This window comes from Strix aluco, chromosome 4 (genome assembly GCF_031877795.1).
Source record: "Strix aluco isolate bStrAlu1 chromosome 4, bStrAlu1.hap1, whole genome shotgun sequence".
Classification (NCBI taxonomy): domain Eukaryota; kingdom Metazoa; phylum Chordata; class Aves; order Strigiformes; family Strigidae; genus Strix; species Strix aluco.
In genome coordinates, this window is record NC_133934.1 from 70757722 (window position 1) to 70784327 (window position 26606).

Genomic DNA, 26606 nt, shown 5'->3' on the forward strand with positions numbered 1-26606 from the left:
AGCAGTCAGCTTCACTAGGCAGCTGATTATAATGTCTGCAGCAAGGATACCACACAGCCACAAGCAAGGAATGAAAGTTATGCCAATAGAATCTTGACAAAAAAGGAAATAAAAAGGGGTTTTTTTGTTGGTTTTTTTTTTTTTTTAATAAGAGGTTCTGTAGAGAGCAGTTTCTCAAAACCAAAAAAGTCTCTCTGCTTATAGGAGACAGCATTCACGGAGGATTTATGTGAGAGCTCCCCCATTACAGGGAGCCCCAGTGAGCTTCCAGGCTTCACAAGCCAGCCACAAGAGATGGAACAAGAATCAAGAGATACGTGATGTAGATCAGTGGCTGGGCACACCAGGAACTGCAGGCTAATTTTCAATTAATTGTTCTCTGAAGTATGAGCAATTTTTATTACCTTGTGGAGGGCATGAAGATCACTGCTGTCATGTCCACGCTGGTCCCTACCATTTTAGAGATGCTCTGCTTCTCCAGCTATTTTGTCCCACTGAAGACTGTACACATGTTAGCATCACTTTTATGTGATGAAGCTTTTTTAAATTTGTGAGCTAAAGACAAAGGAAACATGATGCTTCCTCCCCCTAAGATATTTAGTATAGCTATGGCTGGTTGGTATTTAAGCACAGACTTAACTATCAGCAGGTGGCATACATATTCCAATAGAAGTAGTCAACATTGTTACCTGTTTTTCATAAAGCTGTTTCGTACTTCTAAATTGATGATCCCATTGCTTGTTCACCTCCAGAAGCTGTAATTATCAGGAAGTCACAGTAAATAACCCTTATTTCAACACTGTCAATAAATAAAAAAAATACACTGGCATTCTAATCCTCTAGTTATGAGTGTTCACAACCTCCTCATCATCTGGCCAGTTCATTTCAGAAAAAGCAAGTTTAAGGTTTGGCAAGCTTTATGGCCCATCTGCCAGCACTTTTGTATTTCACTTAAAGCACATGAACGTTCAGGAAGTAACATTCAAGAAACATGCAAATAGACAATAAGCTACAGGTGAATCATTTGCAACGCTGTACTAATCCCGAGCTGCAACTCCTAAATGGCCAAGGACTTTCTCATTAGTTCCATAAACGTATTTCCAATTAGAAGGTCTCTGACTTCAAACACGTGAACTGAAGACTCCCATTGGCTGCAAGTACTACTGGGTGCAAAGCCTGCTTGCCTTTCTCAGTACCACTAAACCAAGTAAGCGTAGGCATGCAAGATGGGAAGATCAGCTAACACCACGCATGTTAAGTGGTAGGAGTGAAGTCAGCGTGCACGCATTTTTGTTGGAGAGCACCAAATAGGTTCCTCTGAAGCACTTTTCTTTGTAGGATATAGGGTTACTCTTTAGGATGCTCAGCAAAAGAACAGCTTCCAGCTTGCTGCTACCTGTGACCAAGACTCCCCTGGGTACTACTCACAGTGGTTCCCTGACCTTTACAATAGTGATCATTAAGAAAATTTGCCCTTTGTACCAGATAAATCTCTGCTCTTCTAGAGTCATAGCCACATTACAATAAGTCATCGTTTGTTTTTAGGAACAGTTCTCCAAATATAACTCTGCCTAGCTCGGTAGAGAGAAGTACAACTATAGGAACTAGTTCAAACATAATTTTAAGTGCTTGCACACTTTGGGCTCTGAAGAAATGCAAAGCAGAAATCATCTTACAAGAGTGCAGGATGAGATTCCCACAGGAAAAATATAGGCCTTGTGGACTAGAGGGTAAAACCAACTGTAGCATAAACACAGTGTAAGTAACAGTGATAACACACACAGTGATTTCCTGCCCTGGACATATTACTGATATCGTAATGTCTGTCTTAGAGGTTATATCTGTAAAGGTTAAGGGTAAACTTAAGATTACCTCTCGTCTCTGTCTTTCCAGTGAGAGGATCTGTTGTTCCTGAGAACTGGCTGATACAGTCTTCTTTTTGGTCAGTAATATGTGCCTTAACTGGAGAAAAGAAATGTTCAAAACTGAATCCTCTCTTCAAGTCAAGATTATCATATAAAACTTCTATTCACCCTGCCATGTGCATGTAAAGAAACTGAAACAGCAACATTTTCTTACGTTGTATTTATATTTCAGTACCTTTACACCTGCTGACAGCAGATTCTGAAGTATACATCTGCTTTAACCCTGCTTAGTCTGTTTTAATTGAAGCATTATGCAAATGGACACTGAAATAAATAAAATTATGTCTATTTGTACCATCTGAGACATAGAACACAAAATAGGATTTTAATTATCTAACATATGGTAATACAAACAAGTAGTACAAGCCACAGAAGTTGAGCATAAGTTGAAGTGGGCGTAAGTAATTCCCTTCATTTACAAGCACTAAGAATAATTAGTAGTATCGCCCCTGGTAAGTGCTTGCAGGCCCAAGGCAATAAACTTTAGCACAATGGGTTCAAAACAAGCAATACAGAAAATGAATAGGCCATTTGGAGAAATTAGGAAACCAGTCTGCAACTGTTCCATTTTTTAAAGTGTGGAGTTTTGCCCATGCAGGACAACAGCAGCTAAACCCTCATTCTTATAATGGCAACGTTGTATATCATAATTCCCGAGAAGTTTCTATGGATTGTCACGAAAACAAACGTGATCTGTTATACATAGATAGATAGATAGATAGATAGATAGATAGATAGATAGATAGATAGATATCAAGAGAACTGTACTGGAAAAAAGATACATGCTCATAAAAATAAAACATACTGTGTTCAGATACCTGGTGAGGGATTTTTTTTTCTCCCTAAATTCTCAACCAATATATGAGAAACTGGAATAAAACTGTGAGCACTTCTGAGGTCTTAAATCTAAAATAAATTTATTTTCTTCAGCTAGAGAATTTAAAGCCAAATACCAATGAAGAAGATCAAAGAATAGTTTTGTTGCATCTTTTCACAGGCAAAAATCCTGACCATGCATTTGTCACATGGCCAGTCCTGCTGAGCTCTGATGTGGAGCAGTTGACTTTCATGCCAAAAAACACTTAATCCCTCTTCTCTAGAAGTTCATCAACATGTTTAACTTAAAGTATCTGAAGCAATTACCTGACAGTCAATGGCGTCATTCATGTGCTGAATTGCTTTCAAAATCTGGGCCTTAGGCATGTATTTAAGTACATATTTAAAATATTTGATGTGAACAGGACAACTCACAAATCTAACAGCTGTACATACACTTGGCACCAACTGGTCCGAATACTGCTCACAGACGTTGTTGGGTCACTAAAATGAACCACTTTCTACCCTTTGTGTAACAACAAATTAAAATGACCAGATACTTTCAGGGGGGAAAAAAACCTGCTAGGGAAGGTTTTCTTTCTAAGAATGCCGTATCCAAAAATATTTCTAACATTTCCGTCTACTCTTAAATACCGTAAATCATTCAGACACATCTACTGGAACACGCAAATGAGCCCATAATTGTCACTCTACAGAGTGAAATGCATGATACCTCCACCAGCTCAAGCCATTCCTGTTAATCAGACAGCACTTCAGAGGACAGCCAAAACAGTCACTTACTTCCAGGGGGTCTGCTGGGGCTTCCATGTCACTCACACCTGCCCACGTGCATCCAAGACGGCCTTGAGCATTTGTTTCACTACGGGTCTTTGGAAGAAGAAGGACAATAAAAGAGAGATTTTATGCTAGTTAAAGGAACAGGAAAATTGTATTAAGACCCAGAAGATCCACAAGCGCTGCCTGTGGAAGCAGCTGAGGTTCAGAAATAAGCGGTGGAATTTTGATTTTAACCTTTTCCTTCTTCCTGGCCGGGGCTTCCCAGAAGGGTTGAAGCACACTGCCTATGACTAATATGCCGGGCAAGGCAGTACTCTGCTTAGGGTGCATGTAAATCACAATCAACCGGCCAGTTTACCCCAAGAGAGGAAATTGCATGTATAAGGGAAGAAAGGGTATGTTTTTTCAGTAAATAAGAGGACAGGGTTTTCTATCCCTGCTTCCAGTTGTATAAAAGGACGTACCTAAGTATGACAAGTATTAAGTGACACTAAGACAGTGTGTGAACTATCCTGATAGAAAAATTAGTGAGTCATGCTTATAAAGGAGTAATAGCAAAGCCTGTTAACAGCTACGGGGAAGAGCACACCCGTACAAACCCCAAGGTATTTAGGGGAAACCATAGTTGGAAAACTGATTTACTTCCCCTGAAAAAATGCTGCACAAAGATGAAGAATGACTGGTGGTGTTATTCTTCTCCTAAGAACACTGTATTTGCAGTTCTAGTACTTACCTTATCTAAGCATGGATCTAGCTTCAAGCTACTCAAGTCTTCACTTGAGTACTCAAGGGACCCAACATTACAAACTTGTGTCTTAGTTTCCCATTTGGAAAAAGAGGTTAACCTTACGAAGTTAAACTCACAGGAAAGATTAACAAAGAAAAGGTTTCCACATAGTTCACATACAAAGTCAGGACGAAACAGAAAAGTGCAAAGTATTGTCATCTTTAGTCTTGGAATTCTGAATAATGATGGAGAAGGAAGCATGAAAGAAAAATAATTTTCCTTACTGTGGAAAGATCCCTGGGTCTGAGGCTTTTTGAGTGGGGGCAGAAGTCACTTATTTCCTTTTCAAGGAATGGAATGAAAACTAGACTTTGTATTTGACATACAAAAATATAAGTCTCTGGGAGTTCTTTCAATTTCCAAAAAAAAGATTTAGATAAAGTAAAGCAATCCTGTGAAATGCTGGAATTTAACAGCCACATTCCAGATCACTGTTTCATAATGTGTGACTAAGCAACTCTTCTTCTGCAAGATAGAAAACCCAATTTGGAAGAAAACTACCATTTTATATTTGCATATGAAATATATCCTCCCTGCCCTGAGGTTCTTTTTATTTTTTCCTGGTTTATGGAGCAGCTGGAAAACTTGTGGGGTATAAAGTGAGAAATTTTTTTAAAAAAAATGTTATTTTAATAAAGACATTTTAGATTCTATGTAAGAGTCATCCTGCCCAACAAAAAATAAAAGAATTTCATCTGTACCTATACCAAAACTGGTCTTTGAGCATACCCCTTCCAGGTACAGCATTAGTCTAAAGAAGAAAGAACTACTGGCTGATAACACAACAGCAATTTCCACAATTGCATTTCTTGATCTTTCTGTAGTGATTAATATATTGTAAGAAATACAAGACAGTAACTGTCAGGCAATGAAACAAAATAGGTCTCTGTACCACCAAAGCAAGGTTGAGTGAAACAGGAGGCCAGAAGGCCAACTTCAAAAATGGATAAGCATACTGTGCTACCTGCAATAATAGTTAAAACTGTAAAATCCCCATAGTGGAGAAGGAAGAGGAAGTACCAAGCATTTTAGAAATAAGACCAAGTATTATAATATTATTAAATGTTTATGTCAAATCAAAGCCTATACCTAATGACTTCAAAGCTCTTTGCAGAAGTAGGCAATAACCCTGTGATACACGTAGGGAAACAGACCAACTGAACGCTAAAGGTCATCCAGATGTTAGCGTCAGATCAGAGAATGATGACGTCTCCTTTCACCCACAGTCTGTCCATCTGTGTCACAGTCGCATCTGCAGCAGCCATTAGCAGGCTGTCACTGCATAATTTTGTGCTCTGACTGTACTAAAGTTAGGGCACATGAAGAGTCAAAAGTCAGCTGCTGAAGGAGAGTGTATTGCAACTAGCCACAAATGACCCGAACAGCAATTATCTATCACCTTCTTACAATGTCCCACTACCTTGTGCTGGCCTGCCACAGTCCTATAGATTACAAACAGAGAACAGAGTCTGTCTCTGTCTATAAAGTACCAACACTGAGCATCTGATTCATAAAAATACAATCAGAAAACTTCCACCCTGCATGTCTGCTCTTGAGGGCAATGATTTTCAAGCACAGGCACCTTCCCCTACCCCACCTCCCACGCTCAGCAGTCTCATCCCCATTCCAGCAGCAGCTAAGCTTTGGGAGAAAGCTGAGGTTGAACAGCTGCATTTTATGGTCTAGCCTGCTAAGGTAAACCAGCCTCAGTTTCTTGGTTCCTCACAACAGTGTGCAGTCCCTGCAGCAGGGACAGAAGAGCAAACCCAAGGCACAGCCCTACTCATGAATCACAGCTCCCACTTGAAAGATTAGTGCTCAAATTACTTTGAAGAGAGGATGAGGCTAAGACCCTGGAGTACACACAGTTGTTACAGTTATTTAGTTTCAAACAGTTTCCTGGAAAACTGAGTAGTTTCCTGAAAAGCTGGGTGGACATTAGGACACCAACTCCTTTGTTGCTGATATCTTAATGACCATATTAACGACCACTGAAAGGGAATAATTCTCTCTTGAACTGGAGGATTTGAAAGTGACATTTATAGGGATTTTAACTAGCTGCCACACAGTTCCTTCCCCCCCAGCATGACACTGTGAGAGAGCTGGGGAGACCTGGGGGAAAAGGTGAAGCTCCTAGAAGAGTAGAGGCAAGAACAGCAACAGCATCTCCATGTCTCCCCACTTCCATGCTAAAATGACCTGCACACTTGTCCATTTTCACTCTCTGTGAACCTACCAGAGTGACTGAGCAGCAACAGCTATTGTCCCTCCCCACACTAAGGCTATGTATAAGAGTTTTGAGTCAAGTTTAGCTGTTTACTGAAATAGCTGTTGTTTGCATACAGTCTGGTATTGTCAGTGAATGTAATTTATACTGGACTCCTTTACTGGGCAAATCTTTCACCTAACATTACCATCTTGTTTGCAAGATGCATTTCATTGCTCCCTGCTAACAATCAATAAGCTCTGAGCTAGACATGCTTGTGCGGAAGCTCTTAGCTTTGTTACTGGCCTTCCACTCTATGTATATACGTTAAAAACAGTGCCAAATTTTCTTGCACTATCTTAGCTATTGCTCTTCACTACAAGTATTTTATACAAAATATGACAGAACAGAAATGACATTAAGTACTCTTCAGTGCCTAGCTAGGCAAACTTAGCATTCATATGGATAACGCTGATGCCCCTTCGCACAGTGCCTAAAATCAAATGCCTTTTAAGAAACTTGATAGGAAATATCTCTCTAGGAAACACAAGTGCTAACGAAGGCAAGTGCTCCCCAGGAGCTGCCTGAGCCACTCTTGCAGCCAGGGACTGAAATGGCACCTCAGATGTGGCAGTACTCCTGACCATATACATGCTGGACACTGCCATGCAAATTAGCATCATCTCTAATGCTGCAGTAAAGGGCTTGTGGGGAAAATCTAGTCGTTCTCTTATCAGACAACTAAACATCAGATCTTACTGTGGTGAAATCACACTTACTTTAGCCACTAACATGCAAAATCAAGACTTGCTAAATGTTATGTGACAAACTGGTCAGCAAGTTTTACGAATCCCAGTCTAACGCTTGCATGAATCTTAATTTCGCTATTTCATCTCTTCCTCTTCTTTAAATTACAAGTCCATCTGTGTCATGGTATTTACTGGCCACACTAGAAAAAGAAATCATGAGAAAACAGATTGTAGGGAATAGTCTCTGAGTGGAGAAATAGAAACTTGGTACCTTTATCTAGCTGGGGTCCATCACACATTTTAGAGAAAAAGTGTAAGTAACTCACAGTATCTTTTCATTCATTTCTCATCCCTTACTTCCACTCTCTCTCCAGAAAGTCACTGCCTTCGCACGTTGCTTCTATCCATCCCAAATGAGGAAACATAACATCATTACTCCTGCTGCTGGGCTGTGACATGTAATTGTAGCATCAGCCACCACTGACTATAAACAAACTTTTCTTTACATTTGAGCATAGTTCAAGTAAACATGGAAAACAAAGGAGAGAAACCAAGCAGAATCTGCTCTCCAGAAGAGCCAGTGAAGTTCATCAGCTTAAGAAAGCGAAGTTAATACAAGAATGAACACTTTCTGTCTTTGGAGAGCTTATCAGATCTGGCTCCTCCTACAAGAGTGGTTGACAATTTCTCTTCTATGTGTATCATAAAAATACCTCCTTACTGTCTACATGAGCCCTTCTGTTCATTGGCTTCCACTGCTCCATCTTTATTACAGTGATTGATCAAAACATGATAAGATGCATTAAGAAAATATTACAGTGAGCAAACCTGCACTTGCAAGTTTGACTACTAGTCTGAAAAGTTCTGTAATGTCTGTGAATCATAATTTAAAACATTTAAATTCTCTTAATCAGCATGAATTCTTAGTAAGACTTTTACCCAACTTTCACTCTTCACACTCCTTTTTTCTCCCCATTCATGCTCATATACTTAGCCTGTGAAGCATTATCCCTGGCATTTATCATCTTTGCCCATGCTATGGCAATGGTGACAAAAGAGAATTGGCCACGTATTTTTCAAAACTCATCACGCAGTTCTGATGATTATGACAGATGTCAACCTGTTTTATCTTTCACTTTTGTTCACAGCTGTCTTGTATTACTTTAAAGGCTGAGGTGAAGGGGGAAACATCATATTCCATGGCAATCAGTTTGAGCACACTCAGGAAAGAAAGTTTCAGATAGTTGGGAGCATGGCTGCCAGGAATTCCTGGCTGGGAGCTGGGAGGCAGAAGCTCCTACAGAGACTGCTGTATTATTGCTCCAGCCAGTCATCCACCAGACATGCAAAAACCTTCCCAGGAAGTAAACAGGACCAGGCAGTATTTGCTGCCCCTCAGAACTCACTGAATTAACTCACAAGTGGCAGCATACAACCCTGCCTGCAAGGGCAAAAGTGGGCTGAACTGCTTAGAAGCCTTTTATTAATGTCTATTCTATTTCTATGATACTCTGCCATTTCTATGAGTAGCAGCTTTGAGGTTGGGGGTTTTTTTACCCTGTTTTAAAATAAGAATTATTTTACTTTGTATTCTAGGAAGACCTGACCATTCTGAGTGTAAAAGCTTTTTAGTCATCTCTGGAAGCTTGCAACAGGAGAAAAATTAAAGCCTTGGAGCTGCAGCCCACACTGAATCCTCTCACAAGCATCAGCACCACAAGAAGATAAAAGTTTTCATTTTCAGAGTGCTGGATCTTTATTCTGGAAAAGGCTTCTGTTACAGTATTACAAAATAGGCACTCACAAATTAAGATAATGAAAGCCACTTGTCACTTCTGAAAATTCCGTCTGTTCAGTGACTGCAGTGAAACCAAGAACCATTAAAATGCTTGATTCAAGTAAAAGTGAATCTTTCCTTGATGATGACAAAATCCTAAAATTTTTTTTTTTTTTTTCTTCCTAGCCAATTAGGTATCTGTTGTGAGGTTGGGGCGGGGGGGGGGGGGTGGGGGGTGGCGTTGGTTGGTTGTACTGTTCAGTTGCAGAATTGTAGAAGCTACATTTATTCTGAGATTACTTGTGTTAAAATTTGGTGGCTTTCTAGGGAGCCTTCTGTTTGCTTACAGTTTGGTTGAGCTTTACTTTTGGCTTTATTCCTGAAGCTGTTCTTATGCCAGCAGTGCTTGCTACAATATCCATTGCAATCCCTTTTCTCGTTCTGGTGCACATGGTGAAATGGTAAAAAATGAGATATTTTAGTCAAAGAATAAAATCAGCTCTTAAACCAGAAGAATCTACCTCTTCCTGTCTAAACCTGGTCCATGTGCTTCACCGCAAGAAGTGTGCTAGAAAGGGATTTTCCCTTAAGTAAGTATGTCAGCCTCAACCTTTTGTGCTGCTCAGCTAGGTACTCACTCTGACAGAAAAATATGTGCAGATGCAAATGTGTGCTTTAATATGTGGGAAACAGATAAAATTAGAACAAGATGTGGTTTCAGAGGAAGAAAAATATAGCACAGGCTTCTGTTTCAGGATTTCCTTTATCCACTGTTTTCCATCATCGCCAATGAGACTAATCGCAAGGGCATGGCTATTCAAGTACCTAAGTACATTTGCAAACTTGGGCCTGATGATGAAAATCCCAGGTTCATGGAACAATAATTGGATGATAATTTGTAACTGTAACAAATAGACTATTTTGAGTTTTACAACATAGTTGTCAGAAGTACAGATAGCCCTTAAATGAAAATTTTCTCTTTCTCACTTCATACCCAAACCAGTTTAGGTGCTTGAATGTTTATTGTGGGTTTTTTACCAATTGATCTCATAAAATATATTATCTGTCAACTTTATTTTATGTTGACACACCATTAATTATTTTAGTTACTATTCTTCCCTTCCTATTTGATGCTTTTATCCATCCTCACCTCCCCCAGAAAACATCCTTCTTGAGTGTAAAATCTTAATGAAGCCCTAAACATACTGAAAACACTCTGCATGAGTACTTTTTAGTAATATTTATATTTTGACATATAATATTTAGTCTAGCTTGTCCCAGTTGAATGTAATCAGCTTTATTCTTACATTTGAAAAAGGAAGCTGCTTTTTTGTGGTAAGAAGTATGTTTCTTTGATTTCTTATATTAAAATAGCAAATTGCTTGATCCTTTTGGCCTTCAGTTTCCCCCTCTGTAGAAGACAGAACAAGGAACCCTTTCCTTCCTGAGGCACGTTTTGAGGACAGGCATTTTCACAGACTATGGCCTCTGCAGGACTGGAGCTTGCAATGCTTCTTGTTCATATACACTCCTGCTGCACATCGCAGCAATAAGTGATGTTACAGGAGACAGCAGAATAGATAAGTAGATGTGAATTAGAAATTATCAATTGTTCTAATCAGTAAAAGTTTTCATTGTAAATTTCCCTTTTTTGGTCAATGTCGCTAGCATAAATAAACACATTACATTAAACGTGTAAGTTAAATTAAAGAGCTTAAATCTGTGTAAAATAATGATGGCACACTAATGTCTCACCTCTCGTTTCAGCTTAACACTTAAAAAACCACAGACAGTTTGCTCACCTAGACAAACTACATGCAGGGCACAGACACTGAAGTCCCTTATATTAGACCAGTGAACCACACGTGCGTGTCAGGGACCTGAGTACATCAACAGGGTCTAACTGCTGTGACCTCCCTGTAAGGATGTTTCTCTGTAATCTCCTCCCTCTTTTCCCTCTCCCAGAGCAGGGGATATAGCATCATCATGAACTGCAATTAAAGTACTACGGATAAAGTAATCATAGGCTGCAGGATGTGTTGAGAATTAGTTCATTCTTCAGACCTACATTTTCACCCTCTCAAATATTAGCCTTTAAAACTACAATTATGTTATACGTTTTTATGGAAAAAAATCCTGGTGAAAAAGGGAATTTGTTTCCAGATGTTTCCAGATGCCAGTCTCAAAAGTGATTTAAGCTCAGAAGGAAATGCCATTTTGCAGCATGCAATTTATACTCTTCAGAAAATAAAAGTTACAGAATAAAAATGACTTGCTGGGTCTGCCAAATAACCTCCTGATGAACAACCAACACTATAGGGAAAGGTACACTTTTGTTGCATTATTAACTTTTTCCTAATTCCTAAATATAGAATTTCCCCCTCATGTTAAGTATAAGTCAGCTTTTCATTTCACAAACTGACATTTTCTGGCTTTTTTTAATATTTTATAACATTCATAACTGAAAGTATACTAGGTTTTTTAAAAATATTACCTCCTTTTCCAAAACACACAATCTGATACACGTACTTCTAGCATCTTCTACTGCAACTGTTGTTCTGCCCTGTAATTTCAGAGCTCAATGCTACTTGATTCTGCACTGACTTCTGTTTCACCATGCTTATCCCTCCCCTGGGGCTGGGAATCCCCGTTCCTTCCTGTGGCTTCTCTCTCACTGTTTCTAATCCTACTAGTCTCACTCTGGGACATCTCCTCAGGCTCAGTTCAGCTTCATGCCCCAAGGTCATGAGTCATTTTGGAGGTGGCGGTTTACATGTGAAAGGAGCTATGTGTAATTTCAGATTTCATAGAAGAGTCATCTCTCGTTTACCTCCTCATCAATTTCCTGCATCATGCCTGGGGTGCAGCCTTCAGAGGTTTCTTTCCCCCGCCCCATCGTAGAGTCTCACAGTCAGGTAAGTGTGTCATCCCTTGCAGTTGGATGGCATTCATGGCTTAATCACTTCTCTCCTCCGCACGTCTCTCTTCCCTTTCCCAGTTTGCAGAAAACAGGAATTCCCTTTCGTCCTCCTACTGCATGGTAAAAAGCAGCTTGCTATTTCAGGGGAGAGGAGGGAAACAGAGGGAAACCTAGAACAAGTTTCTGTCATGCTTGTTAACCGCTGCTTCACTGCAAGCAAAGACGACCATTATGGCAGGTGGCTTACAATTTTCTGTTTGTAATACCGCAGAAGTGTGGGTTTGAATCATCTTTTTCTTTCTTCCTATTTATCTAAAAGCCTTTCTGACACTCCCAAAGATCTTTGTCCCCCCCACCTCTGCTCATGCTCAGTTAAATCAGAACTACCAAACACAACAACCTAAAGAAATGTCAGTGCTCTTGGGGTATACAGTTTTGTGGCTCTGTGTTATCCAAAACACATAGCTGGCTACAGAGGGTGGCACTTCGGATAACCAGTGGGTTTAGCTGACCTTTTAAAGCACTATAAAACATGTCTTCTCACTCAGTCTTCCTCATAAGAGAAAATAGCTGTATTGGGAAAAAAAAAGGTGTAGCATGTTCATTGCATCATTTCAGAAATCAAAAAGTTTCATGCATAATCCAGTCACCCAGGGAACATTGCCTGAATGTTCCTTCCTGGCAGATAAACTTGCAAAAGCAGACTGCATTTACCTTAAGGGAACACGAAGTTCTCTGAGGGTTTGGACTCTCTTGGGCAATAGGTTCGGGGTCCTTGCATGACTGGTAAGTGTTATTCTTCTCTATCAGGTTCCTTATTTCAACATCAAGCTCTTTGCTTTCACACCTGTTTAGAAAGAAATAGCAATGTTAAGCTTTACATCAAAACTTGAAGCATAGAGAAGGTAAATTTTGTCAGCTGTCTTCTGAATGTGACAACACAGACAGCAGAGCTCGTCCTGCACTGAGCTCCTGCTACCTTCCTTCCTGGTATGCAGAGAGCACTAGAATAGTGTCACACAGGCAATGTCCAAGTGCTCTGTGGCAGAAATTCATTTAAAATATTTAAAAAAGCAGTCTTTATGAATTTTACTACCTTGTGTCTACAAAATCCAAGTCAACCTTTTGTGGGATTATATGAAGATTGTCATGTGCTCTCAACCCCACCCACCCACCTGCAGTTTCAAGAATTTTATATTCAACTTTAACAAAAATGCAATCAAAACGGTTAAATTGGTTTCGAACTCCAAAACCCCAAAACCAGGTGCTCAGGTCACAAAGTTTTTTGATGGCACTTTTTGTTTTCTGTAACACTTCGTAATAGATACCTGCAATGTATTTTCATTTTTTTTTTCCTGAAAGTTCCTTTTAAAGATATTCATCTCTTGTAAAAATTGCTGTTGTGAACACTAAAATGGTATTTGTTTGGTGGGAAAATTCTTCTCTTTCAGTCTCTCTGCTAAGGACACACAGGACTTACATGCACTTAGGAACTTGCTCCAAATTCACAGAACTATCAATTAGGGCTGTTCACTTGATACACTGTAACGGTGGAATGTGACATTCAGAGAATAGACTGAGGCATAATTAAAACAAACCCCAAAAGCCCTAGACCCAACCCAAGTTTTTGACAAATACTCATGTCTTTTGCTAACTCAGACCTTCATTGCCTAGTCAGCTTAAACTTGAAATGTAATACATGCCCAGAAAGTAAACTGCAAGGCTCGAAAGTATTACCAACCTGTTATAGCAAGATTACTTCTTGATTTAGTCAGAAAATACTAAATTCTTCATTTTAACTACCAGAAAAACTGAAAGCAGTAAGAATTTATCAGTTATTGCCATTTAGACAGACAATCCACAGCGACTGCACTGCAGGTTCTGAGGAAACTCTTGAAGGGCAATTGATAAAATTATCCAATAAACAAACCCATCTATCCTAATCATAAGAGTAAATAAGTGTGGTGAATTTTGTGCTAATAACATAAAATGATTCATTTTATTCTCATTATTTACAACACAGAGACTATAACAGAAATGTATTTTCATTAAGCATGAATGCAAAATCACTTGCAGAGGTTCTACAATAAAATACCAATGATAGCAAATAAGAACAACCAAAACTTAAGAGCTTTTTTTTGACTTGCCACCTAGTAGTTGGACAAACTGGAATTTCATGGAAGTTTCAGAGCTGCCATGAAGCCTGCCTGCACCAAAAACAAAGTTTCATGGCAGAAACAAGATATTTGGATGTGTTTTGAGCTAGACCTATGGCATAGGGAAACAGGTCTTTTACACAAGGAATCAAGACCAAGGGTTTTTAGCACTGGAAGGTCCTGAAGCACTAGAATACATCACATGATTTTCTTCTCTGCAGAAAGATACTGCTTTGTACTAACCTTTTGCCTTTTTTTTTTTTTTTTTAAACCAATATAGCAACTAGTGCAAGTTCAAAGAAACAGAGTACCCAACGGAAGAGAGTGATCTTTTGTTAGACCACTTTAACTGGCCATAACTCCCTTTCAAAGCTATGACGATGAAGAGGAAGACCTTCTCGATGTACATCTTCATGAACCTCAAGGCGGTGCAGCAGGCTGCAGCTACTCTGAACACTCATGGCAGTTTTCGAAGCCTCAGCTGCGTGTGGGTGGCAGGTGAGCCTAGCAGCACAGGCACCGCATGACAGCTTGTGAGGAAGTCTACAGAAGGAAAACAGCTTGCGAAAGAAATCCAGCCCTTTTCTGTCTCATTAGATATTGCAAAATCCTGGATAGACCAGTGCAAGCAGCACTTTTTTAAGCAATTCTGTGTTAAGGTTCCCAGAAAATAAATTCTCAGGCAGCAGTATGACCAAGCACTCTGCTTACAGCCTTCATTTTTAATCAGCTACGTAATGCAAACTGTGCATGATAAGTAGCAACACCCCTTTTCTCCCAAGTGCACTTCCCTGGAAAACAGCATCTTCAGCTCACTTGGACTCCTACACCCAACCCAGCCTGAGATTGCTTTGTATAACAGAACTGGATATACACTCTGCAGAGCACTCGGTGCTTTTGAGGATGCTTGGAAGAACTGAAAAACCACAGCACATAAACAGTCACTCATGGTGCAGTTTTAGGTAAAGTGCATGCAATTATATTTGCTCAGTAAGGGAGAAATTATTGCTGCAGCCTCCTTAGAGCCCCCAGAAATGCAACGAAAGGAAGGGAGGGGTTAAGTAAAGCGAGGTGAAACATTACTGAGCCATACTGAGGGATTTCGGACAGAGCTGCTAAAACCACAAGCCAATACTTCCAGCCTGAGTTTTCAAAACTTCAGGTTTTTTTATCTGTGCTTGGGTAGGCTAGTTGCTCTCCTCTTTTCTTGCTCCACACACCTCCTGTGTGAGATCAGTAGAGCAGCCAGCTTACTGCTTAGCTGAGAAAAAAACACTCTGGCCTACAAGTGACTTCTGGTAAAGGGTATTCTGCTCATTGCTCAGGCTAGCAGTCACACATCCTGCTCCAGCTGCAGCAAGGCCAGCAAGAGATTAACCCCTCTACAGCCCCAGCCACTTTCCATCTTCACTACCTCTCTACCGCAAATTACTATCCCGAGCTGCCAGCACAACTCACTCACCTGACTTGGTCAAAGTAGTCAGGGGTTTTTAAACTCTTTTAAGTCAAATAAAGCATCTTAGACTAAAACAACTGTTCAAAATAAAGGAGCAATGTCTAGGTGCAGTCCTGAGGGCAGTAAAATACGGGCAGCAATCTCTGGCAGGAGTGCAGCAGCAAGTATTTAGGTAGCCTGCATTCATATCTGCTGCTGGTTCAGCCACAGCAAGAGGAGATGTGTGACCACAGCCTCCTGATATCAGAGCATGAATCAAGCTGGAAAATGCGCCATAAAGATGGTGCTTTGGCTTTAAATATTTCTTTTCAGCCAGGAAGTGTTCATTCCTCTGCTCTCCACAGTTTGTCTGATGCTGTGTAAATGATGTTCACCTCTGGTTGCTTCCACTCTGTCTCTCTCCATTCTCCTTTCTGGGCTTAGGAGTATCTGGGCAAGAGCAGGAACCAGCTGTACTCGGGTAAAAGAAAGGGAACTGCAAAAGACTCAAATCCCTATAAATTAATTGCTGCTCCATAATATCTGTGTTTTGACATCATCATTAAAGTCAGAAAATTACTTCACTGACTGGATTTCTCAGTGCATTTCTGTTCCCCTTCAGTTTTTAAGACTCAGGTCTTCGACCAGAAACTATTACTCTGTTTATCTGTATTTTAATATTAGCCACTTTGATAACTGGAAGGATATATTTATTGTGACATAAAACTTTAATCATACTCGGTGCATAGATCCATTTTACAGTCCAGACTTTCAGAGCACACAGATGATCCGAGTGCTTGAGTATGTCTTCAAGATACTGGTGATTAGGAGCTACCCCAGAACAAGACAGTTCTTGATGATTACCTGAGCTTCCCCTGGTGAGCTCTAGAGGGCACACGGCATTTAGCTTCTGCAGAAAGCAATTTTTTTCACAACTACTTTTGGTTTTGTGAAGTTCACGGGTACGTTTCTGCACCATTAATATCCTTACTGTTCTACACTGTTGCCAACATTTTCTAAAATTAGGTATTTTGGGTTTTAATAATTAAATTATGCAAATAGGCAAGCCCTGCAGAGAAAAAAATCAGAAAAATTAAATCCATTCAAATTTGGGAGATATAGTTTTTTATGTTTTGTAAGATTAATCAGAGAATATCAAAAACATTTTCATGTGGTCATGTGGGACGAAGTATATCCGTTCTATGTGAAAAAGCTTTCTAAAGTATATGAAGGTATAAAACCCACACAACTCATCCTACTTACATAGCATGCTATGATTAATGCAGAAGCCAGTAAAAGATTAGAATATTAACTCGTCTTTGTAAACTTTGATTTAGTTGCTAAATTTCCTTTTTTTGGGAAAATCAGGATACTTCACTTGGAAGCAGAACCTACAGACATAAAGAGGGAAGCTGGTCTCCCAGCATAAATTTTATCAGCTTTCAGATAAAGGAGAGATCCCAACCTTATGCAATTTCTATGTCATATCTGAAAAGTAGCAGCTAATATCCTTGTAGCCATGTCCTCCGAGAATAAGAAATTAGGTTGGTTTGGTTTGGTTTGCAAACTGCCATATCCATGCAAGTTTCACTGCTAGAGACTAACTGTGCACCTCATTAAAGAGATTTTCATTTCTCCCATATATTCACCTAGCTGCCTTTAAAATGGTTTTCACTTTTTGCTCCATGGTACATCTTGCACCATTTCAATTTCTAGGCTCTATGGGCTTTTTATAGTTAATTCTTTATAAATGGTTGCATGCTTTTTACAGCAATTCAGTTTTTCAGCTGGGAGCCAGAACAAAAATTGTGCCCAGCACATGCTTTGTACGTGAATGGGACTGAAATTCCCACGCAGATCAATGCCACCCAGCTAAATAAACCATGCTGGTCTGTCTGTCCTCACAGGGTTAGGCAATGAAGTGCCAGTTGTACATGCACAGAGAATTGCATGTAACTGAACCAGAGCAAAACCTGTATTTGGCCCAAAACTATCACTAAAGCCAGAATATGATGGCACCAGAAAGGAAGTGTGAGGTGTGGACACCAGTGGCTTCTAATAGCATCAGGGGCTCCTCCTTACAGTCCATCTTTTCCTGGTCAGGAGAAGCAGCAGAAGACAGAACAACTCCCGCTAATACACACTTTCATAATGGTGCAGCAACCAGTTCAGCTCCTGATGGCCTGCCCCACGTTCTTTTGACGAGCCACACACTTTGGGCTTGTAGCAGCATAGATTGATGACCAAGAAATACATGTTTATCAAATAGCCACGTACAAGCCCCATGCAGAGTCCCAGCTCTGCAGCTGGTACCATTTGTGAGCTCTTGGCTCTCCTTGGCTTTCACTGGAAACTGGCATTATTACTTACTAATAGCAGTTATGTGGCAACTATGGACATACCTACAACATGTCCCAAGGCATTTATTGCAAAATATTAGTACCAAAGGCATATAACTCTATTTGAAATAATCATTTCAAGGCTGGTGTGCTGGGGTCATTCTCCTGTTATTGGTGAAAGCACAAATACACACCATAAACAATTGTGAAAAAAGGTTTTAAGCCAGGATTTACAGCCAGACGCCAACACCACGGAGTCATATTTTGACGGGAAATGAATTCCAGAGTCTAGAGGTTAAACATATGCTACATCCCTTTGGGTGGGCATTTGGGATGTAGAATTCTTGCTTGCTAAGCCTAAGGAGCAGATTCATAGAAAGAAATAAATTTCTGCATTTGAATTATGGAGGATGAGCTGGTGGCAGATTTCAAGGCAAACCATTTCAGCTAACATCTCCCCTATTTATTATAACGCACTTCAATTCAGAAAAAGGCCTTTAGAATATGGGAGAGAATGAGACCTGGATTACAGAATATTTAATTTGTACTAGAAATAGATTTAAAATAGGAATAAAATTAGGCATATAATTCTTTAAAATGACAGTTTATCTGTAGAACTAGCCTATTATGTTGCATATAATTTTACAGGATTTTTGCTCTCTTTCAGTTTTGTAGAATATTAGATTTTTTTCATGTAAATACATTGAGATTTTTATATTAAAATCTTATCCAGTTAAGACTAAATGACAAAGAATTTCCGGTCCAACAAGCAATGGGAAGAACAAAATTTTGCCAAGAAAACAAAAAGACTTTTGTTACAGAAAAAAAAAATTTGCAGCCTCATGAGCTCTTACAAGTTTAGTAGATTCTGAGCTGACAGAGAATAGTTACAATGTGGTCCAGCTCCCTAAGGATCAGTGGTGTTATTCCAGTACTCAACACCCAGCAAGTGGATCTCCGCTCAGAGTTTAGGTTTGGGAATTTGAGCCAGATCTCTTGAAATTGAGCTCCACTAGTTCTACGTTCCACCTCACATGTACCACTATAAAAAACAGTTTATTGGGCATAAAGCATACTGCACTGGCACAAACACAAAAAGAACACCTGCCTTTGATGATTATGAGGATATACTTAAAAAGAAAATTTTCAAAAAAGAAACACATTATTTCAAATTATTTCCAACTTAATTTTTTAACTCAAGTTTCACCAAAAAAAATGCACCCAGAATTTCAGAAGTGTAGCTGGGAAAGGCAGCCACCAGCAGAAGCTGAGATCCACCTAGCAGAAGAACTGCATTGTCTTTGGAGTGAGACGTCCCAGATGTTGCAAAAAAAAGTGCTGGCAGTGTTGCTTGGGAGGTAAGTGTGAGATTAGAAATAATCTCACTCCAGTCCTAAGAAAAGAGCTCCATAAGGCAAGGTGTATGACAGGGGTTAAAACATGTACGTACTGCGACTACAGCAGAGAAACCACTTAAACTTTCGCTCAAATCTGATGTTGCCAAAACATCTGCCTATCACCCCATAAACGTTCCTACACTTCTGTTCCCTTTACGACAAAGGAATGGAGCTTTTAAGGCACGTTTAATAGCCAGCAGCTGTTTGGCTGTCAAATGCCACATCTGGAGAAGCTGTGTGCTGTTAATGTGAACAGAAACAATTATTCTTTAATAGTTTTGCTTAATTTTAAGAATTACACAAATCACAACAACAAAAGAGGTGCATGTTCTTAATGGAAACACATCTGGTTTCTCTGAAAATAAGCCAACAAAAAAAAGGGCCCAGTGATTAAGTGAAGCTGCACCTATAATCTGTCCCATCTCAGCGAACAGAGAAGTAGAGCTACTGATCTACAGGCACTTAGTGTCTCCCAGTCTTTGACTATTCCCCTCAACAAATATGCAACATGCAAGACAATAACAACTATCTAGTTCACATTAAATGACACGTTACTGATCACACGGTGCTCTTCTCCATGCCTGGAGGTTCCTGTCCCTTGGGACCGGGTTTCAATGCTGCCACCTCACTTCTGTACCCTATACAGCCTGTATGTCAGGAAAATAACATCATTCCCCTTTCACTTGGTAGTATAATTAAGCAGAAGATCCAAGACCATAATTTAATTTCTTCCTGATGGACAGCATTTGGGCTGAACTCAAGCTTCAGGAAAGCCAATTAAATGATTTTCACCAACTTTCTTGGGCTTCAAATGAGCCATGAGCAAGTTACAGATGACTGTCTCATTGGAGAAGCAGTAAATAGAGCACAGTCACCCAAACTCATCACCCAAGACTCATGTAGCTGCCTGTGGATCACGAGTGGCAAGCAAATTGAAGTTTTGCCATGAAAACAAATCAAATGGAAAGCTTGGTCAAGCAAAGCCACCAAGTACCACGTGCTTTCTGAGCATATGAGTTCACCCACTGAAGTGCACACGTGCAGAAAGCTGGGAGGAGATGGCAGGAAAGTGTTGAAAGAAATGAAAACAGAGTTAAAAAACAAGAAGGGAGACAAATCTAGGTGTTTTCAAGTGTCTGCTATTTTTCTATGAAGAGCAATAGCTAGAAAAGCTTGCAACCCTTTTAGGACACTGTACTAGCCTCAGTAGGCACTTTTTTTTGGACTGGCTGCTTGCCCCACAGATACAGCTTAACTGGCTGCTTGCTCCACAAATACAGCATGAGCATCACAAGTCTATTCAGATCTTGTATGTACTCATTTCTGTGGAAAGCTGCAATTCTGATACAATTACATGGTTGACATTTTTAACTGGTACGTTACAGCACTATTCATTCTTTTCCTGAATCAAGCATCACCACAAGTAGAGCAAGACCTATGCACAGCCCATGTTGCCTCCTAGTTCAGCCTTGGCCAGGATGTGGATGCGTCACCAACGCCTTACTGACCTGGTCTCACAGTTGGGCTGCACCCTTGGAGGAAAACAAGTCCATGATTCATTTGGGTCAGTGTCTCCCACACAGACCTGAGATATTTCCAGTGATCTACTAACAGTGCAAGTAGAATAAATAGATGAACACCATTTGGAAATGCAGTCAAGTAATTTAACATACAGAAGCTGACAGAGGACAACCAGCTCTGTTACATCAAGCCAACTTCTTGCCTGTGGTAGCTGTTAGGCAGCCAAGCTGAGAGGCAGGGGAAGCTTGCTGCATGACTGAGTCACAGGTCCAGGGCTTGAACTGCCAGTGACTGGCAGCCAGCTTCACCAGGGATGCCATCACCAGACGGGAACCTGGTGCCTCCCTCCTTTCACACAGGCAGTCTGGAGTCAAACTACACTGGCAGCATCTTACAATGTCTTGAATAAATGGGAAATCCTAGTCTTCAAGGGATTTCAAATCCAGTTATTTCACAATAAACCAACCTGGGAAAAAATGCTTCTTAGAGGAAGAAATGAGGATAGGGTATTATTTCTTCAGATTCCCCAAAGAGTCTACAGTTACCTTAAAACTATATTTTTTATCTCTCTCTCAAATCCACACATTATACGTAATATTTGTTAAAGCTATCTGTTAATCATTCTCAGCTACTTCGATTTTTTTTTTATCTTGCTGAATACAGCAGTATTCACTGAAATACTCATCACTATTAATTTTCTTAAAGCTCCTTATTACTCACTAACAGTCTTAGAAAGGGGTAGCCATAACCACAGCCTCATTAGAGGCTGTAGCCATAATGTGACCTCTTTATCTCTACATCCTGCAGTACAACCTCTTTTACTGCCATTATCAGTAAAACTAATACTAGTTTGTGAAGAAGCAGGTGCCCAAAGAGGTTGTGAAATCTCCATACTTGGAGATAACTAAAACTCACCTAGACAGGCCCTGAGTAACCTGACCTAACTAGCCCTCCTTTGAGCAGGAGGTTGGTCGAGATGACTTCCAGAGGTCCCTTCCAATCTACACTATTCTTTATGATTTTGCTCTTCTCAGTACAGAAAATTTCCATGTTTCACTTATTTAAACAGAACTGATACAGATCTCCACAGGACAGATTAAAGCAGAAAAAAGTATTAACCTGGGTCTCTGGAAGATAAATTGATCGACATATGCAGGAAACACTCAACTATGTATTTCCAATAATGTAATGTAAATTACTTTTTAAAAAATAAAAACAAAATATGTTTCTCCACATAAAATTAAGATAGTTAATACCTTTCCATCTCAACACACTGATGGGGGCACAATTCTAGATGATCCTCTGCATCTTTATTCTCCCTTTTGAGCCGCTCACAGTGAATCTATTAGAAACAGGGAGAAAAAAAAACCAAAACAGACTTAAAGGGGAAATAAAAAGATTAACAATCTAGGAAGAAAAATTTAAATATATTATTACAGTGAGAAGAAATAACCATGTCTTGCCTGTATTTCTGTTTTCCTCTTCATATACCATAAATGGCTGACAAGTAAGCCAAGAATCTACTTCCTCCTTCCCAGCATCATCCTCTCTTAAGTCCACCACTCTGTCAGGGACAGTTTTGCAAGGGTAGAAACCATAACAGTCCCTGGCTACGGTGGCAAGAATCTCCCCAAGGATCAAAGCTATCAGCAGTCACAGGAACACTGGAAGTGTTGCAAAAAGGGGTTTTGTTCTTCATCCTAAAGAATCAATTATCTCAAATACTCTAGAGTTAAAGCATGTTCTCACATTGACCAGAAAATTCATATGCTTCATGGAAGGGTCCAGTAATAATACTGCTCCAGATTTGAGAATCTGAGTAATGAGTCTGATCTAGATCACTTGGAGAGAAAAGAAAAGGAGCCATGTGTGAGTTATTGTGCACAACTACATTGTTTAAGAACTATACACACTCCTAACAAGCTTCCCTCTGGTCAGGACCAGCTACCGCCCAGCACTGTATTTCCAAAGAGAAAGGAGAGGGGAAAAAAACCCACACCCTTCCCAGAGAAAAGGACATGCATCAGGGTAACAGTAAGCAGTCCCCATTTACATATTTTCTTTAGGATGAAAACTTCAAACAGGAAGCAGTCAAGCTTTCTGAATTTTATGAGTTACCACAACCTCTCCATCACAAGCAGGAAAACAGATGGTACAAAGAGTGAGTCAACACCACCTCATCCAGAGAAGTCATTCTGCTCCTGTGCTGCAGGCTGGTAACAGCCTTGGGTATGTTTTTTCAGGCTATGTGGAACATTTCTAGTTCATCAGAAAAGGAGCCCAGAAGTCATATTGTTCTCCTTAGATCAAAATGAGAAACAATAGCATTACAATAGTTGCTGGAATTAGAACACGGGCAGGTTAGAGCTTATCTTGACCAAAGTGATTTCATAACACCTATCATAAGGATAGCAATGTGACCACTGAAATAAAGTGGGAAGCCATCAAGAGTGAAACCTGCTATTTATAACCAAGTAAGTTTTCAATTACAAGTCACTCTCTTTATTGGTAACATCAACTTAATGTGAAACCACAGCTGAACATTTTATAGAAACCATGCTGCTTCATCTATGTGCAGAGCAGAAATTTAAAATGAAAGGTTGCCAGGAGAAGATCTGAGGTGTTTGGCATCCCTCCCCCTTCTTAATTCCCATTCCTGCAGGCATTTCACACATTTTAAATGCATCTGGTAATCACTAATTACAAGGATCCTATTAAGAAAAAATGTCAATTCAGTTTCATGTGAAACTTGATTCCAGCTTGTCTGAGTTTTATGAGTGTCTGTTTAATCATAACAAAAACACGTATGGAAAGCTGTATTTGTTTGATTTCAATGGGAGCTGCAGACACTGGGTACTAATGAGAATTAAGCCTTATTTTGGAGTGCCGAAACTTGGCTTTTAGGTGAAAAATGTTGACCTAGAATGAACGTTCCTTACTTCCACTGAAACAACAAAAAATAAAATGACTAAACAAAATCTGACCATATTTGTCTGAAGGAAAAAAAAAAAAAACACAACAAAAAACCAACACAGAATTCAGACTGCTACTCCATCTCTAATTCATCCCACTAGGCTTAGACTTTTCAGCACGCTCAGATGCATTTGCCAAGTTACACACAGTACTGCAGTCCGTGTGCTGAAAAATAGGCCAGGTTAAAAGGTTAGATATTACTGAAAAGAAGATACCTATGTTTGCAAAGTTCATGAAAGAAGCAAAGAAAGTTCTGAAAAACTGGAAAAAAAACCAAACAGTGAAGAACATCGGAGGTGGCATTTATCTATTAGACACGTCACTTCCTGGTTCTGCAGTGACAGGATGCAAGCCAGATTCAGGGGCATGCAGAGAAGGGGTGCTGCACACTCCCTGCTGGGGATTGCTCTGGGACAGCATAGTGGGTGCTCCAGGTCAGCACAGTGGGTGCTCCAGGTCTTCCATGGCATGCTCTGCCAAGCCAGGAAAGTTGCTGCTAAAGCCGACAGTTCCCAAATCACTGCATGGCTCAGCTACACACCCAGACAGCATAAACAAGCAGTTCTCCAGAAGTCCTGCTGCTAACATCTGCTGGGGTGGGAGGGGCTCGACAAGGTCCATTGTACAGATCTCCTGACTCTTAGTCATATGCAGATTTTGCAGCATGTCCCTGAGTGCTGGGCACCTTCATTTAACGCATGTCTACACATGACAGCCCAGCTATCAGAAGCCATTTTGTTATGGTAGCATGGGAGTACATCCACCTTCTTCTATCCAGTCCAAGATATGTGAAAAAGTAAGAAAAAGTTATCTGCAGTGATAGCTGGCATGATCCACCCAGCTAAGCACAGCCAGGCTAGTGCCAGCTAAGCAGTATTGCCACCCATTTTGATTTGCCTCCACTGCTTCCCAAACTACTGATGTGCAAGGAACTGTTGATACAGAGTAATGGCTTTGACTTTCATTTCTTATGGATTTTTTGGTAAAGCGTGTCAGTTCTGAAAGGCTTTTTTTCTTATTTATTTTTTAAAATATTTTTTTAGTCTTCACAACAAAAAATTTACTGCAATGTGTTGGCAGAACATTGTGCTAAATCTAAATCTACAGTTATGAATCTGAACTAAAGAGATGCAACTAGGTTATTGTACCATGTGCAAGTGTTTGTTATTAAAACAACCATAAGTTTTTACAACTATAATATGCAATTTAATGCTGTAGGTTTTTATTAGATCAGACAAACTGAAGCCAAGATGGATAAAATTCAGCTCCTTCAAAGAATTAAGGCTCTGTAGAAAATAGGGGGTTATAATGGTCATGTAAAGGATTGCTCAGAATTACATAAATTTTCTGCTTTCTGTTAAGGCTTTTAAGAGCAGGAACACCCTGAAGTAAAACAGGATCAGTTTTGCTCACAGATTTATGGGTTTTTGCAATAATTGAAAATGTTTGGTAAAAAGTGGGCAAAATTCCCTCGTGCTTGCCCACCAAATTTATCAGTGATCCAAGCCCTAAGTACTTCCTAGATATACCCAAACAGGCCCAAAAAGCACTTTTTGGTTCGAGTAATAATTTGCATTAAAAACAAATAAGTTCTTCACATGCAAAAACACATTTGGAGAGAAAAAACCCATCATTGCTCAAGGATGACAAGACTCACCAATTCTAATGAAATCTTAATTATAAAAACAATCACAGCCAGACAAGGCACTCACACTGGAGTTACAAAATGTTATCCTAAATGCACTTCATAAACATCTGTATTGTAAATGTTAAATCCTGCACTGCTCTGTCACATTCTCTTTTTCTTTCTCCAAGTCTAGTTCTAGCTTAAGAGCACCCTATTTTCCCAAACATTTGCTCATTTTCCCCAAACCCACTCTGTAATTCACTTGTTCTTGAGTTGTACCAAAGCAATATTTTGTGGGAATGCAATGTAAAACCAATGTTAGAAATGAGCCAGCCTAGAAGAGGCAGAGAAGGGAAAGGAGATCTTTGCTTTGTTTTGTTTTTCCTGTCTAAATCAGCTCAACGATTCAGTTTTACAGACCACCACCATAAACAGACATATTGTCACAGTGGAGGAAGCAGAAAACAGATAGTAAGCCAAATAAATAGAAATACATACTAGCAAATTATATATGAGGAATAAAGCCATTAACAAGTTATCCTTTCAGTGATACCCATTTTTGCATTGCGAAAGATCCAGAGCCCGTCACAGCCATGCCAAGTAAACTTACCTCATTTAAGTATTACCCATATTGCAAAATAGCTCTGAAACAAAGTGGAACAGACGTGATCATAAATGCTGTTGATAAACAAGCCAGCAGGTTACACGTTATCTGTGTGTGGCTGTTGTGTAGGAGGAGTGGGAGGGAGAGACAGATTCTTACCGTAAATGTGATCAAAATGGAAGAACAACTGAAGAAGTAAAAAAGCATTTGATGAAAGAGATCCTAAGCAACACTCACTGAAAGTTATCTGAAACAGGACTAAAGCCTTCAAGATTTTTTTTTCCTATGAACAAGTCAAACATAGAACATTTCTGGGATCTCCTCTCACCTAGATATTCCCAACTTTGGTACTCGTAATAGTGCTAGCGTGCAGTGCAGCCAGCCTTGAACCAGCCATTGCATTACATGTCTTTCTGCTTTTGCATCCAGCATTCTTTGCTGAAAACACAGCTTCAGTCATGTAAACGCACTATGAGAAAAAGCCACAAACCCAGCGAGATCTGCCAGATCTCTCCTGCTGTTATTTCCTGATAAAGTGCTGAAACTTCAATATTAGATAGTTTTTAACCAAAATTT

At 39.8% G+C, this 26606-nt stretch overlaps 1 protein-coding gene across 3 annotated transcripts in view; it reads right to left on the reverse strand.

Annotated features, from left to right (window-relative positions):
* The window catches only part of TNIP3 (TNFAIP3 interacting protein 3), a 56587-nt gene extending 30184 nt beyond the window's left edge, over nt 1-26403 (reverse strand). For all 3 annotated transcript variants that reach the window (XM_074821491.1, XM_074821489.1, XM_074821490.1), the window contains exons 1-6: nt 26190-26403; nt 22083-22168; nt 12693-12825; nt 3543-3629; nt 1873-1962; nt 690-755 (exon numbers count right to left, since the gene is read on the reverse strand). In XM_074821491.1, the coding sequence (XP_074677592.1) occupies nt 690-755; nt 1873-1962; nt 3543-3629; nt 12693-12825; nt 22083-22168; nt 26190-26237 (510 nt within the window). In that variant the 5' untranslated portion in view covers nt 26238-26403. The remainder of the gene's footprint in view (nt 1-689; nt 756-1872; nt 1963-3542; nt 3630-12692; nt 12826-22082; nt 22169-26189) is intronic.
* Between the last annotated feature and the right edge of the window lie 203 nt (nt 26404-26606).